General features: G+C 38.8%; 7 protein-coding genes and 3 non-coding genes across 10 annotated transcripts; 6 read left to right on the top strand and 4 right to left on the bottom strand.

The window, feature by feature from the left end:
• The first annotated feature begins 873 nt into the window (after positions 1-873).
• Positions 874-1494, top strand: LOC115482761 (snaclec alboaggregin-D subunit beta-like). The gene is made up of 3 exons (XM_030222690.1): positions 874-963; positions 1025-1133; positions 1198-1494. The coding sequence occupies exons 1-3, from the start codon at positions 874-876 to the stop codon at positions 1455-1457; spliced, it is 459 nt and encodes a 152-aa protein (XP_030078550.1). The 3' UTR covers positions 1458-1494.
• Positions 1495-1738: 244 nt separating this feature from the next.
• On the top strand, positions 1739-1857 carry LOC115482771. The gene has a single exon (XR_003944127.1). It is a non-coding gene; the product is annotated as a 5S ribosomal RNA (ribosomal RNA).
• A 103-nt stretch (positions 1858-1960) lies between these two features.
• Positions 1961-2616, bottom strand: LOC115483805 (snaclec bothroinsularin subunit beta-like). The gene is made up of 2 exons (XM_030226126.1): positions 2452-2616; positions 1961-2393 (listed from the first exon to the last, which is right to left on the bottom strand). The coding sequence occupies exons 1-2, from the start codon at positions 2614-2616 to the stop codon at positions 2034-2036; spliced, it is 525 nt and encodes a 174-aa protein (XP_030081986.1). The 3' UTR covers positions 1961-2033.
• A 1183-nt stretch (positions 2617-3799) lies between these two features.
• LOC115483818 (lithostathine-2-like) lies at positions 3800-4477 on the bottom strand. Its single transcript, XM_030226184.1, has 2 exons — positions 4316-4477; positions 3800-4246 (listed from the first exon to the last, which is right to left on the bottom strand). The coding sequence occupies exons 1-2, from the start codon at positions 4463-4465 to the stop codon at positions 3902-3904; spliced, it is 495 nt and encodes a 164-aa protein (XP_030082044.1). The 5' UTR covers positions 4466-4477; the 3' UTR covers positions 3800-3901.
• Positions 4478-4903: 426 nt separating this feature from the next.
• LOC115483816 (snaclec GPIB-binding protein subunit beta-like) lies at positions 4904-5524 on the top strand. The gene is made up of 3 exons (XM_030226162.1): positions 4904-4993; positions 5055-5163; positions 5228-5524. Exons 1-3 carry the CDS (start codon positions 4904-4906, stop codon positions 5485-5487), a joined length of 459 nt encoding a protein of 152 aa, XP_030082022.1. The 3' UTR covers positions 5488-5524.
• Positions 5525-5768: 244 nt separating this feature from the next.
• LOC115482770 lies at positions 5769-5887 on the top strand. The gene has a single exon (XR_003944126.1). It is a non-coding gene; the product is annotated as a 5S ribosomal RNA (ribosomal RNA).
• Positions 5888-5990: 103 nt separating this feature from the next.
• On the bottom strand, positions 5991-6651 carry LOC111604355 (snaclec bothroinsularin subunit beta-like). The gene is made up of 2 exons (XM_023322422.2): positions 6482-6651; positions 5991-6423 (listed from the first exon to the last, which is right to left on the bottom strand). Exons 1-2 carry the CDS (start codon positions 6644-6646, stop codon positions 6064-6066), a joined length of 525 nt encoding a protein of 174 aa, XP_023178190.2. The 5' UTR covers positions 6647-6651; the 3' UTR covers positions 5991-6063.
• A 1166-nt stretch (positions 6652-7817) lies between these two features.
• Positions 7818-8495, bottom strand: LOC111604357 (lithostathine-2). Its single transcript, XM_023322425.2, has 2 exons — positions 8334-8495; positions 7818-8264 (listed from the first exon to the last, which is right to left on the bottom strand). The coding sequence occupies exons 1-2, from the start codon at positions 8481-8483 to the stop codon at positions 7920-7922; spliced, it is 495 nt and encodes a 164-aa protein (XP_023178193.1). The 5' UTR covers positions 8484-8495; the 3' UTR covers positions 7818-7919.
• A 428-nt stretch (positions 8496-8923) lies between these two features.
• Positions 8924-9522, top strand: LOC115483815 (snaclec alboaggregin-D subunit beta-like). Its single transcript, XM_030226160.1, has 3 exons — positions 8924-9011; positions 9061-9169; positions 9226-9522. Exons 2-3 carry the CDS (start codon positions 9103-9105, stop codon positions 9483-9485), a joined length of 327 nt encoding a protein of 108 aa, XP_030082020.1. The 5' UTR covers positions 8924-9011; positions 9061-9102; the 3' UTR covers positions 9486-9522.
• A 243-nt stretch (positions 9523-9765) lies between these two features.
• LOC115482769 lies at positions 9766-9884 on the top strand. Its single transcript, XR_003944125.1, has one exon. It is a non-coding gene; the product is annotated as a 5S ribosomal RNA (ribosomal RNA).
• Positions 9885-11533: the final 1649 nt, after the last annotated feature.

Below are 11533 nucleotides of genomic sequence, written 5' to 3'. Positions count from 1 at the left end.
GACTTACAATCGTATAACCTTCCCAAAATAATCTTTTCCGTGTTAAGATCTTAATGCAAATCTCAAATGTTGTCTGAAAGTTAAATCGAATTCAAATTTTGAGTCAACTTTCGTTAATTAATTCATGTTTTACCTGAATTCAATGAGCTGCTTATAGCATAAGCACAGTAATTAGTTTTATTGCCTTAATCTATGGCTTGCCCCAATAGCAAATTGTTTCAATTCAAGTGTTAGAAATAATTCATATTTTCTCTGCTTACATTCTTTTCCATTCTGGGCATCAAATACATTTTTATTTATTTTATTTTGCAATTATTTTCATTTCTAATCCTGTCATAATTTTCCTAAAATTTAGTCTTCACTATTTATGACAGTCCGACTTTCGACGAGCCTTGTAAGCTATACAACACGTGCATTTCATACAACGAGAGCAATGCAAGTCATATAACTTAAGAGTTCATGTTACACATATAAATATTTGACATTCAGTCAGACTTTGGGATCCCATAATCGAAGTATACTTTAACTAATTTAGCTATAGCTAAGTAGAGTTTGGATGATTTTGTATAGAGCGTGTAACTAAATACTATTAGCTATAAAGTGAATATATATTATATATCTCCTAACTTTAAGTACTGAATTCCAAACTACACTAAAACTGCAGTTAGCATTTCTTAGGCTTATGTGTGGGACGCAAGTTTGTAAGGTCTAAACGATTTTTTCTATTGAATAAAATTTTATATTTTCCTAGAAAACAAATATATGTAGTATTTATCTGTAGCCTAATTGCTTTCTGAGCGACTTTTGATGCGCTTCTTATCGCGTCTATATAAAACCCGCTCAGCACTCAAATCGGCATGAGTTCTTAACAAAATGTTTCGCCTTCTACTGCTCATTTGCTGTCTCCACCTTTGGAATTGTCAAATCTCCAACGAGAAATATATCGTTGCAAGTTTCGGCAAGGTAAGCAATGTGGAGATAGACACATATACACATCCCATCCAATCCACTCTTCTTCTGCCAGGTGAATTGGTTCGAGGCGAATCAAATATGCCATCAAAACGATATGATTCTGGCCACAGTCACCAGCTACGAGCAGCACCTGCTCGTGTTACGTAGCATAGCTCTCAATGGTACTTATAATACTATATATCAATCAATCAATCAATCAATCAATTAATCAATCAATCGGCCCAGGTCACCTGCTGGGACACGAAGGCTTCTGGCTGGGCGCCAGCAGCTTGGGAGATCTGAATTCTTGGACGTGGCAAGGTCTGGGAATACCTCTGGGCTATAAGAAGTGGGCAAACAATGAGCCCCAAGTGGATTTCATTGGCCATGAGGCATGCATGGTAATGGGCCTGGATCAGTCCTGGTACAGTGTGGACTGCTACAGTGAATACTATTTCATATGCCAAAGACCAAGCAACTCCGCCAATGATCCCTTGTATATATAAGCCAATTGGAGCTAGTTAAATTATAAATAAATTCGAATCCAACTTAATTTGTGTGTTTGCTGTGATATGTTCATAAAGAATTATAAATTAAAGAAATTTATTCACAAGAACTTCCTCGTGTTCCTCGTGTGTCACATTCAACTGATTTTAAGGGATGATTTCTTAACATTGGCTATCAAACCAACCCTTATTTCAGCTGTGTATTCCGAACGCTGTTAAAATTCCCAACTGCTTTTTCACCAATACCTGATTCATAATGAACCGTTAGCCAGTCGTATTTCGCCAACGACCATACCACGCTGAATACATCGGTTCTCGTCCGATCACCGAAATTAAGCAGCGTCGGGCGCGGTTAGTACTTAGATGGGGGACCGCTTGGGAACACCGCGTGTTGTTGGCATCAGTTGACAACTTTTTTGTTAAAAAATAATTTTTTCCTAATTTTTTTTAGAACTTTTGTTGTTTTGTTTCATTTGTACCTAGATTACTTTCAATATTTTTGATTCTGATTGCCTTTTTTATTGTGTTTAATTTATGTTCCTTCAATACATATGAAGAGTAAATGTTGTAGCTTCCTTACGTAGTCTTCGGAACGCATGGTTGTAATTCACAGACAAAGTAATGCCTGTCTCTGCAGCTCTCATCTGTCCAGTCGCCTGTGAGTCCATTTATTGCGACGCAGCGATAGCCAGATGATGGGTTCCTAAGGAAGTTGCGGTAGGTGAACCGAGCTCCACTGCTATGCCATACGTATTGGGTGCCAAGTCCCTGATTTGTGCCCGAGACCCAGATCGGTTCGTTAACAAGTGAGCTAAGTTCGTCCACAGCGGAGCTTTGGATGAAGTTCAATATAGTGGTCTGCATACTTTCTGAAGGAATGTTGGCTAGAACATATTCCTGCTCGGCACAGAACAGTTGCGCCTCATACCAAGTCAACTAAAATCGGAAGAAGAAATTAAAATTTGGTCCAGAGCATCTTTCCAATTACTCGTACCTTGTTCAGACTTAAGCCGTACTGTGTATTTGCATAAGTGAACAAAGCTAAGACGGGTTGAGCTGCATCTTCATCGTCGGAGGACGGTAGTGCGTCAACCTCAGTTAGGTCAGCCCATGCCACAACGCAGAACAGCGCACAGAGACCAAGAGCTAGAGCCTTCATTTTGTCAAGAACTCCACGGCATGTTGCCTTTTATAGGCTGTTATTGCCATTAAAAGTAATTTCGAACGCATCCATCATTGTTACAACTATCTTATCATCAAATGCAATGAGTTCCATTGTTAAGTTCCATTTAAGTGTCAGCTTAGTAAGCCCAAAGGCCCTGTGCCTTGTCTATGGCCTAGAGACAGTCCTGAGTCGAATCGAAAGCTGCTAGAGGTCGGACCTTGTTCTCTTCACTCACAAAATGAATTACTAAAACAACATCTTATGAATTTCAAAGATGAAGAAATGAAGTTGGAAATGTTCTCTTACAGCCATTCTTGGCTCACTCGACCTTCGTGAGAAATTTCCATGCTCTGCGCAGCATCCAGAGCAAATTCTCGATAATATTTATTATCACATTTACTTTGACGCCAGGCTCATTGAACTGACAACGGAAGGGTTGAGGGTGCGGAATATTGGAATATTGGGTTAGCACTATAATTTTCAGGATTTTCAAAGTACGCTATGCAAAACTTTTCTCGTCAGAAAACGGGATGTGCGAGATAGTTACTTCTTCAATGTAATATGAGGCGCCTTTTGCCAAATGAGTCGGATACCAAGGTTGAATATTTTCAGCTGTTTGGTCATTTAATTGGAACTTGTCATGGATTTTGACCAAGTCGCGTCAATTAGTATTATTATAAAGAGCTATGGTGGGATAAATAAAAGCGCTTTTTACATCAAATTGTTTGATTAGCTTATTTATTTCTACATTCCCTTTTAGCCAAAACTTTGGTACGCTTGCAAAAAATACTCAGAGCTATCAATCATTCTAAAGCTGGTTACACTTCGATATTGCAAATTAAATATAAAATAATTGTATTTTATAAAAAAAATATTAGCCTCATAACAAACGCAATGTGTTACAGAAGACATTGAAATAGTGAGTGTCAGAGGATAAAAATAATATTTTACATCTCCGCTCTCTAAAGACATACGAAAAAAATTCAAAGTAAATATTATCCTAAATTAAAATAAAATATTAAATATAAAATCCACAGAATATCGAACTGGAGCAATGTGGTTTTTCAGTCACAACTAAAACCCTAAAACCCCATCTCGCTGAAACCTAGTTTATAAAGAACTGCTTACTCATGTATTTACATTATCCATCTGCACAAGTAGAACAAATCCAAGCAGCCCTTTTTTGCAATCAGAAACTTTTATTATGCTTTGTACAGACCAACACCATATCATATTAAAGAATATATACATTTTATATAAAGGTCGTTTACGTTAGCTTCTATTCCTCTGTACAACGCTTTTCGCAGACGAAATAACGCTGGGCGTAGCAATCTTCAGCGATCCAGTAACCTGTAACAGCATTAAGGCCGACACAGCGGTATGCGGAACCAGGTGGACTCTGGAAGTTGCGGTATTTGAAGCTAGTTCCAATGCTAAACCAATTCCATTGAGAACCGCTAGCCAGATTCGAGCCCGACGTCCAAACAGGTTCGGTAAGCAGTTGCAAATAGCCAGACTGGAGCAAAAATAGGTAAACGCGATTATGCTTGTCTTGCGTGTCCAAGCTGACCAAGGTGTAGCCCTGCTGAGAGGCGCAGGCGGCTTGGGCTTGGAACCAATTCATCTGTGATTATACAAATATAAAGGAGTCTATATAAATCATTTATCAAACAGAGCAATAGCCACTGCTTACCTTAACAGCTGCGGATAGTGCAAAATCGTCCGATGAATATGTAGGCAAAAAAATCGGCAGTGGCTGCTCCTCGTCAGGTATGGGCTCCAGGTCTTGAGCCCAGGCCAGTGTGCCGAGCAGACAGAGAATACCAATACCTAAAGACTTCATTTTGTAAACAATTCAATGATATCCGCCGCGCTTTTATAGTTTCACTACTTGCACCACTTTATGGTTCCACTAATTGCCCAGAGCATTAATCAATGTCATTTGATAAGGTTCAAATCGAGGTTTAAAGTTTGCAAAAAATCGTATGATAGCAAAGCCGAAAGTACATGCGCTTTATTCTCTTATGGTTAAGTAAAAATCTTATATAAATATTATAAAATAATTGGGAACTAAACTCCTAAAGTAGTTTCGATATCATTTGTATCAACACACACAGAGATGTCCTCTCCTCACACAGTTTTCCTGGAACCATGCGTCTCCCCATTCTATCTATTTGGATCCATTTACTACTAATAGCTTTCTGAACGACTTTTGATGCGCTTCTTATCGCGTCTATATAAAACCCGCTCAGCACTCAAATCGGCATGAGTTCTTAACAAAATGTTTCGCCTTCTACTGCTCATTTGCTGTCTCCACCTTTGGAATTGTCAAATCTCCAACGAGAAATATATCGTTGCAAGTTTCGGCAAGGTAAGCAATGTGGAGATAGACACATATACACATCCCATCCAATCCACGCTTCTTCTGCCAGGTGAATTGGTTCAATGCGAATCAAATATGCCATCAAAACGATATGATTCTGGCCACAGTCACCAGCTACGAGCAGCACCTGCTCGTGTTACGTAGCATAGCTCTCAATGGTACTTATAATACTATATATCAATCAATCAATCAATCAATCAATTTATCAATCAATCGGCCCAGGTCACCTGCTGGGACACGAAGGCTTCTGGCTGGGCGCCAGCAACTTGGGAGATCTGAATTCTTGGACATGGCAAGGTCTGGGAATACCTCTGGGCTATAAGAAGTGGGCAAACAATGAGCCCCAAGTGGATTTCATTGGCCATGAGGCATGCATGGTAATGGGCCTGGATCAGTCCTGGTACAGTGTGGACTGCTACAGTGAATACTATTTCATATGCCAAAGACCAAGCAACTCCGCCAATGATCCCTTGTATATATAAGCCAATTGGAGCTAGTTAAATTATAAATAAATTCGAATCCAACTTAATTTGTGTGTTTGCTGTGATATGTTCATAAAGAATTATAAATTAAAGAAATTTATTCACAAGAACTTCCTCGTGTTCCTCGTGTGTCACATTCAACTGATTTTAAGGGATGATTTCTTAACATTGGCTATCAAACCAACCCTTATTTCAGCTGTGTATTCCGAACGCTGTTAAAATTCCCAACTGCTTTTTCACCAATACCTGATTCATAATGAACCGTTAGCCAGTCGTATTTCGCCAACGACCATACCACGCTGAATACATCGGTTCTCGTCCGATCACCGAAATTAAGCAGCGTCGGGCGCGGTTAGTACTTAGATGGGGGACCGCTTGGGAACACCGCGTGTTGTTGGCATCAGTTGACAACTTTTTTGTTAAAAAATTATTTTTTCCTAATTTTTTTTAGAACTTTTGTTGTTTTGTTTCATTTGTACCTAGATTACTTTCAATATTTTTGATTCTGATTGCCTTTTTTATTGTGTTTAATTTATGTTCCTTCAATACATATGAAGAGTAAATGTTGTAGCTTCCTTACGTAGTCTTCGGAACGCATGGTTGTAATTCACAGACAAAGTAATGCCTGTCTCTGCAGCTCTCATCTGTCCAGTCGCCTGTGAGTCCATTTATTGCGACGCAGCGATAGCCAGATGATGGGTTCCTAAGGAAGTTGCGGTAGGTGAACCGAGCTCCACTGCTATGCCATACGTATTGGGTGCCAAGTCCCTGATTTGTGCCCGAGACCCAGATCGGTTCGTTAACAAGTGAGCTAAGTTCGTCCACAGCGGAGCTTTGGATGAAGTTCAATATAGTGGTCTGCATACTTTCTGAAGGAATGTTGGCTAGAACATATTCCTGCTCGGCACAGAACAGTTGCGCCTCATACCAAGTCAACTAAAATCGGAAGAAGAAATTAAAATTTGGTCCAGAGCATCTTTCCAATTACTCGTACCTTGTTCAGACTTAAGCCGTACTGTGTATTTGCATAAGTGAACAAAGCTAAGACGGGTTGAGCTGCATCTTCATCGTCGGAGGACGGTAGTGCGTCAACCTCAGTTAGGTCAGCCCATGCCACAACGCAGAACAGCGCACAGAGACCAAGAGCTAGAGACTTCATTTTGTCAAGAACTCCACGGCATGTTGCCTTTTATAGGCCATTAAAAGTAATTTCGAACTCATCCATCATTGTTACAACTATCTTATCATCAAATGCAATGAGTTCCATAGTTAAGTTCTATTTAAGTGTCAGCGTAGTAAGCCCAAAGGCCCTGTGCCTTGTCTATGACCTAGAGACTGTCCTGAGTCGAATCGAAAGCTGCTCGAGATCGGACCTTGTTCTCTTCACTCACAAAATGTATTACTAAAACAACATCTTATGAATTTCAAAGATGAAGAAATGAAGTTGGAAATTTTCTCTTACAGCCATTCTTGGCTCACTCGACCTTCTTGAGAAATTTCCATGCTCTGCGCAGCATCCAGAGCAAATTCTCGATAATATTTATTATCAGATTTACTTTGACGCCAGGTTCATTGAACTGACAACGGATGGGTTGAGGGTGCTGAATATTGGGTCCAGTTAGCACTATAATTTTCAGGATTTTCAAAGTATGCTATGCAAAACTTTTCTCGTCAGAAAACGGGATGTGCGAGATAGTTACTTCTTCAATGTAATATGAGGCGCCTCTTGCCAAATGAGTCGGATACCAAGGTTGGATATTTTCAGCTCTTTTGTCATTTAATTGGAACTTGTCATGGATTTTGACCAAGTTGCGTCAATTAGTATTATTATAAAGAGCTATGATGGGATAAATAAAAGCGCTTTTCACATCAAATTGTTTGATTAGCTTACTTATTTCTACATTCCCTTTTAGCCAAAACTTTGGTACGCTTGCAAAAAATACTCAGAGCTATCAATCATTCTAAAGCTGGTTACACTTCGATATTGCAAATTAAATATAAAATAATTGTATTTTATAAAAAAAATATTAGCCTCATAACAAACGCAATGTGTTACAGAAGACATTGAAATAGTGAGTGTCAGAGGATAAAAATAATATTTTACATCTCCGCTCTCTAAAGACATACGAAAAAAATTCAAAGTAAATATTATCCTAAATTAAAATAAAATATTAAATATAAAATCCACAGAATATCGAACTGGAGCAATGTGGTTTTTCAGTCACAACTAAAACCCTAAAACCCCCTTTCGCTGAAACCTAGTTTATAAAGAACTGCTTACTCATGTATTTACATTATCCATCTGCACAAGTAGAACAAATCCAAGCAGCCCTTTTTTGCAATCAGAAACTTTTATTATGCTTTGTACAGACCAACACCATATCATATTAAAGAATATATACATTTTATATAAAGGTCGTTTACGTTAGCTTCTATTCCTCTGTACAACGCTTTTCGCAGACGAAATAACGCTGGGCGTAGCAATCTTCAGCGATCCAGTAACCTGTAACAGCATTAAGGCCGACACAGCGGTATGCGGAACCAGGTGGACTCTGGAAGTTGCGGTATTTGAAGCTAGTTCCAATGCTAAACCAATTCCATTGAGAACCGCTAGCCAGATTCGAGCCCGACGTCCAAACAGGTTCGGTAAGCAGTTGCAAATAGCCAGACTGGAGCAAAAATAGGTAAACGCGATTATGCTTGTCTTGCGTGTCCAAGCTGACCAAGGTGTAGCCCTGCTGAGAGGCGCAGGCGGCTTGGGCTTGGAACCAATTCATCTGTGATTATACAAATATAAAGGAGTCTATATAAATCATTTATCAAACAGAGCAATAGCCACTGCTTACCTTAACAGCTGCGGATAGTGCAAAATCGTCCGATGAATATGTAGGCAAAAAAATCGGCAGTGGCTGCTCCTCGTCAGGTATGGGCTCCAGGTCTTGAGCCCAGGCCAGTGTGCCGAGCAGACAGAGAATACCAATACCTAAAGACTTCATTTTGTAAACAATTCAATGATATCCGCCGCGCTTTTATAGTTTCACTACTTGCACCACTTTATGGTTCCACTAATTGCCCAGAGCATTAATCAATGTCATTTGATAAGGTTCAAATCGAGGTTTAAAGTTTGCAAAAAATCGTATGATAGCAAAGCCGAAAGTACATGCGCTTTATTCTCTTATGGTTAAGTAAAAATCTTATATAAATATTATAAAATAATTGGGAACTAAACTCCTAAAGTAGTTTCGATATCATTTGTATCAACACACACAGAGATGTCCTCTCCTCACACAGTTTTCCTGGAACCATGCGTCTCCCCATTCTATCTATTTGGATCCATTTACTACTAATAGCTTTCTGAACGACTTTTGATGCGCTTCTTATCGCGTCTATATAAAACCCGCTCAGCACTCAAATCGGCATGAGTTCTTAACAAAATGTTTCGCCTTCTACTGCTCATTGGCTGTCTCCACATTTGGAATTGTCAAATCTCCAACGATAAATATATCGTTGCAAGTTTCGGCAAGGTAAGCAATGCCACATATACACATCCAATCCTATCCACTCTTCTGCCAGGTGAATTGGTTCAATGCGAATCAAATATGCCATCAAAACGATATGATTCTGGCCACAGTCACCAGCTACGAGCAGCACCTGTTCGTGATACATAGCATAGCTCTCAATGGTACATATAATACTATATATCAATCAATCAATCAATTAATCAATCAATCGGCCCAGATCACCTGCTGGGACACGAAGGCTTCTGGCTGGGCGCCAGCAACTTGGGAGATTTAAATTCTTGGACATGGCAAGGTCTGGGAATACCTCTGGGCTATAAGAAGTGGGCAAACAATGAGCCCCAAGTGGATTTCATTGGCCATGAGGCATGCATGGTAATGGGCCTGGATCAGTCCTGGTACAGTGTGGACTGCTACAGTGAATACTATTTCATATGCCAAAGACCAAGCAGCTCCGCCAATGATCCCTTGTATATATAAGCCAATTGCAGCTAGTTAAATTATAAATAAATTCGAATCCAACTTAATTTGTGTGTTTGCTGTGATATGTTTCTAAAGAATTATAAATTAAAGAAATTTATTCACAAGAACTTCCTCGTGTTCCGCGTGTGTCACATTCAACTGATTTTAAGGGATGATTTCTTAACATTGGCTATCAAACCAACCCTTATTTTAGCTGTGCATTCGAACGCTGTTAAAATTCCCAACTGCTTTTTCACCAATACCTGATTCATAATGAACCGTTAGCCAGTCGTCTTACGCCAACGACCATACCACGCTGAATACATCGGTTCTCGTCCGATCACCGAAATTAAGCAGCGTCGGGCGCGGTTAGTACTTAGATGGGGGACCGCTTGGGAACACCGCGTGTTGTTGGCATCAGTTGACAACTTTTTTGTTAAAAAATAATTTTTTCCTAATTCTTCTTGTTGTTTCCCTGTTCTTCGCAAACCAACAAGTAATGCATGTCTCTGCAATTGAAAAACCAGATTATGTGTTCCTTAGGAAGTTGCAATAGATGAGGTGAGTTGCACTATGTATTGGGTATTGGGAAGTAGGAAATCGTAGATTTCACTTTTTTAATTGAATTAATTATTGAGTCATCATGGGTAGTCCGTTTATTTCCTCGTTCACTTCTTCAGCACATGGCATTGCATAAAGAGCCAGGAAGGACCGATAAGTGTAGCCTTAAATTTCATGGCATTTGCATGCACTTTCTATGTTAGAACTTAGTTTCCAGTGCATCCATCTCTGTCGTACCATATTCAGGAGATATCTACATTTGTTTTAATATTTACATTTCGACAACAGTTTTGGACCCTTTCTAGAACTGATCATGAATTTTAAGGACATGTAAAGATGATTTGCATAATTATCATTATTATTAATGGAATCAAACATTTGAATGTTGAAAATGGTTAGCGCGATTTTAAAACGACTGCTAAAACTGTATTCTAAGACAAAATCATATTTAACTGCATTTAATATAAATAAATAATAACTAGTATAAATAACTACTATACATTATATAGTATTAATTATATAATATACAGCAATTATTCTAAGTAAAAAGTGTTTTATGTATATTCTAACGTTTACCATATACATTTCATAGACAAAGCAGGGCGTTACAAAGAATATTTGATTTTTGCATAAATTTAGTGCAGACGTGCACGACTGCAACTTTGTTTTTTTTTTGGTTAATGTTCATATATTAAAATAAAAATAAAGCCGAAAAAATTTAATAATTGAATGTAGCAGCAATAAAAAATTATGCTAGTAATTATAGAACACCACATTGATTCGAACCTCCGCTAACTTGCCTACATGTCGCTTTCCAACCACAGGCTTAACACCTAGGCTATGCAGCAAGCTTTTTGTGGGCGGCAAAAAAACCAAATAAACTCATCATTGGCGGTACCCATTTTGCTTTGACTTTTTGCTTGAATTGAGCTTTTCGAAAGCTTTTACCAAGCTTTTCAATATCTATATACATAGCAAAATGTTAGCAAACAGAAAATACTTACAAATGAGTATATCAGTATAGCTATCTTCAGAGATCCATCCACCGGTAACTGCATTAAAGCCGACACAGCTATATAGAGAATGAGGTAGACTACGGAAGTTGCTATATTTGAAGCTAGTTCCAAGTAGCCCTGCAAAGAGGCGCAGGTGGCTTGGGCTTGGAACCAATTTATCTGTGATTATACAAATATAAAATATGTGGCCATCTCCCGATGTGAGCAAAAAAATCGGTAGCGGCTGCTCCTCATCAGGTATGTCCTCCAGGTCTTGAGCCTAAGCAAGTGTATCGAGCAGACAGAGAATACCGAGACCTAAAGACTTCATTTTGTGAACAATTCAGTGATAGTTATAGAACTGTGGCATGTCTCACATTCATCAATGTCACTTGATAAGCTCGAAGTTTAAGTAGTTCTCCTTAAATTTGTTACTGAAGGGTGTTTTTTCTTTCGTTTGCTATAAATTTCGCTCACAGTAAATCTCAATTTTAAGCGTTGCGTAAATCC

Source organism: Drosophila hydei, unplaced genomic scaffold (genome assembly GCF_003285905.1).
Source record: "Drosophila hydei strain 15085-1641.00,03,60 unplaced genomic scaffold, DhydRS2 tig00000060-arrow-pilon, whole genome shotgun sequence".
NCBI lineage: Eukaryota > Metazoa > Arthropoda > Insecta > Diptera > Drosophilidae > Drosophila > Drosophila hydei.
This window is presented reverse-complemented; position numbering and strand designations above follow the sequence as displayed.

What these genes read in the sequence shown, in the direction of transcription:
- LOC115483816 (XM_030226162.1), top strand. Translation starts at nt 4,904, where the DNA reads ATGTTTCGCCTTCTACTGCTCATTTGCTGTCTCCACCTTTGGAATTGT. An exon ending in TCGTTGCAAGTTTCGGCAAG is followed by an intron (nt 4,994 to 5,054) that starts GTAAGCAATGTG and finishes TTCTTCTGCCAG; the next exon opens with GTGAATTGGTTCAATGCGAA. An exon ending in ACGTAGCATAGCTCTCAATG is followed by an intron (nt 5,164 to 5,227) that starts GTACTTATAATA and finishes CAATCGGCCCAG; the next exon opens with GTCACCTGCTGGGACACGAA.
- LOC115483815 (XM_030226160.1), top strand. Translation starts at nt 9,103, where the DNA reads ATGATTCTGGCCACAGTCACCAGCTACGAGCAGCACCTGTTCGTGATA. An exon ending in ACATAGCATAGCTCTCAATG is followed by an intron (nt 9,170 to 9,225) that starts GTACATATAATA and finishes CAATCGGCCCAG; the next exon opens with ATCACCTGCTGGGACACGAA.
- LOC115483818 (XM_030226184.1), bottom strand. Translation starts at nt 4,465, where the DNA reads ATGAAGTCTTTAGGTATTGGTATTCTCTGTCTGCTCGGCACACTGGCC. An exon ending in CACTATCCGCAGCTGTTAAG is followed by an intron (nt 4,247 to 4,315) that starts GTAAGCAGTGGC and finishes GTATAATCACAG; the next exon opens with ATGAATTGGTTCCAAGCCCA.
- LOC111604355 (XM_023322422.2), bottom strand. Translation starts at nt 6,646, where the DNA reads ATGAAGTCTCTAGCTCTTGGTCTCTGTGCGCTGTTCTGCGTTGTGGCA. An exon ending in ACGGCTTAAGTCTGAACAAG is followed by an intron (nt 6,424 to 6,481) that starts GTACGAGTAATT and finishes TTCCGATTTTAG; the next exon opens with TTGACTTGGTATGAGGCGCA.
- LOC115482761 (XM_030222690.1), top strand. Translation starts at nt 874, where the DNA reads ATGTTTCGCCTTCTACTGCTCATTTGCTGTCTCCACCTTTGGAATTGT. An exon ending in TCGTTGCAAGTTTCGGCAAG is followed by an intron (nt 964 to 1,024) that starts GTAAGCAATGTG and finishes TTCTTCTGCCAG; the next exon opens with GTGAATTGGTTCGAGGCGAA. An exon ending in ACGTAGCATAGCTCTCAATG is followed by an intron (nt 1,134 to 1,197) that starts GTACTTATAATA and finishes CAATCGGCCCAG; the next exon opens with GTCACCTGCTGGGACACGAA.
- LOC111604357 (XM_023322425.2), bottom strand. Translation starts at nt 8,483, where the DNA reads ATGAAGTCTTTAGGTATTGGTATTCTCTGTCTGCTCGGCACACTGGCC. An exon ending in CACTATCCGCAGCTGTTAAG is followed by an intron (nt 8,265 to 8,333) that starts GTAAGCAGTGGC and finishes GTATAATCACAG; the next exon opens with ATGAATTGGTTCCAAGCCCA.
- LOC115483805 (XM_030226126.1), bottom strand. Translation starts at nt 2,616, where the DNA reads ATGAAGGCTCTAGCTCTTGGTCTCTGTGCGCTGTTCTGCGTTGTGGCA. An exon ending in ACGGCTTAAGTCTGAACAAG is followed by an intron (nt 2,394 to 2,451) that starts GTACGAGTAATT and finishes TTCCGATTTTAG; the next exon opens with TTGACTTGGTATGAGGCGCA.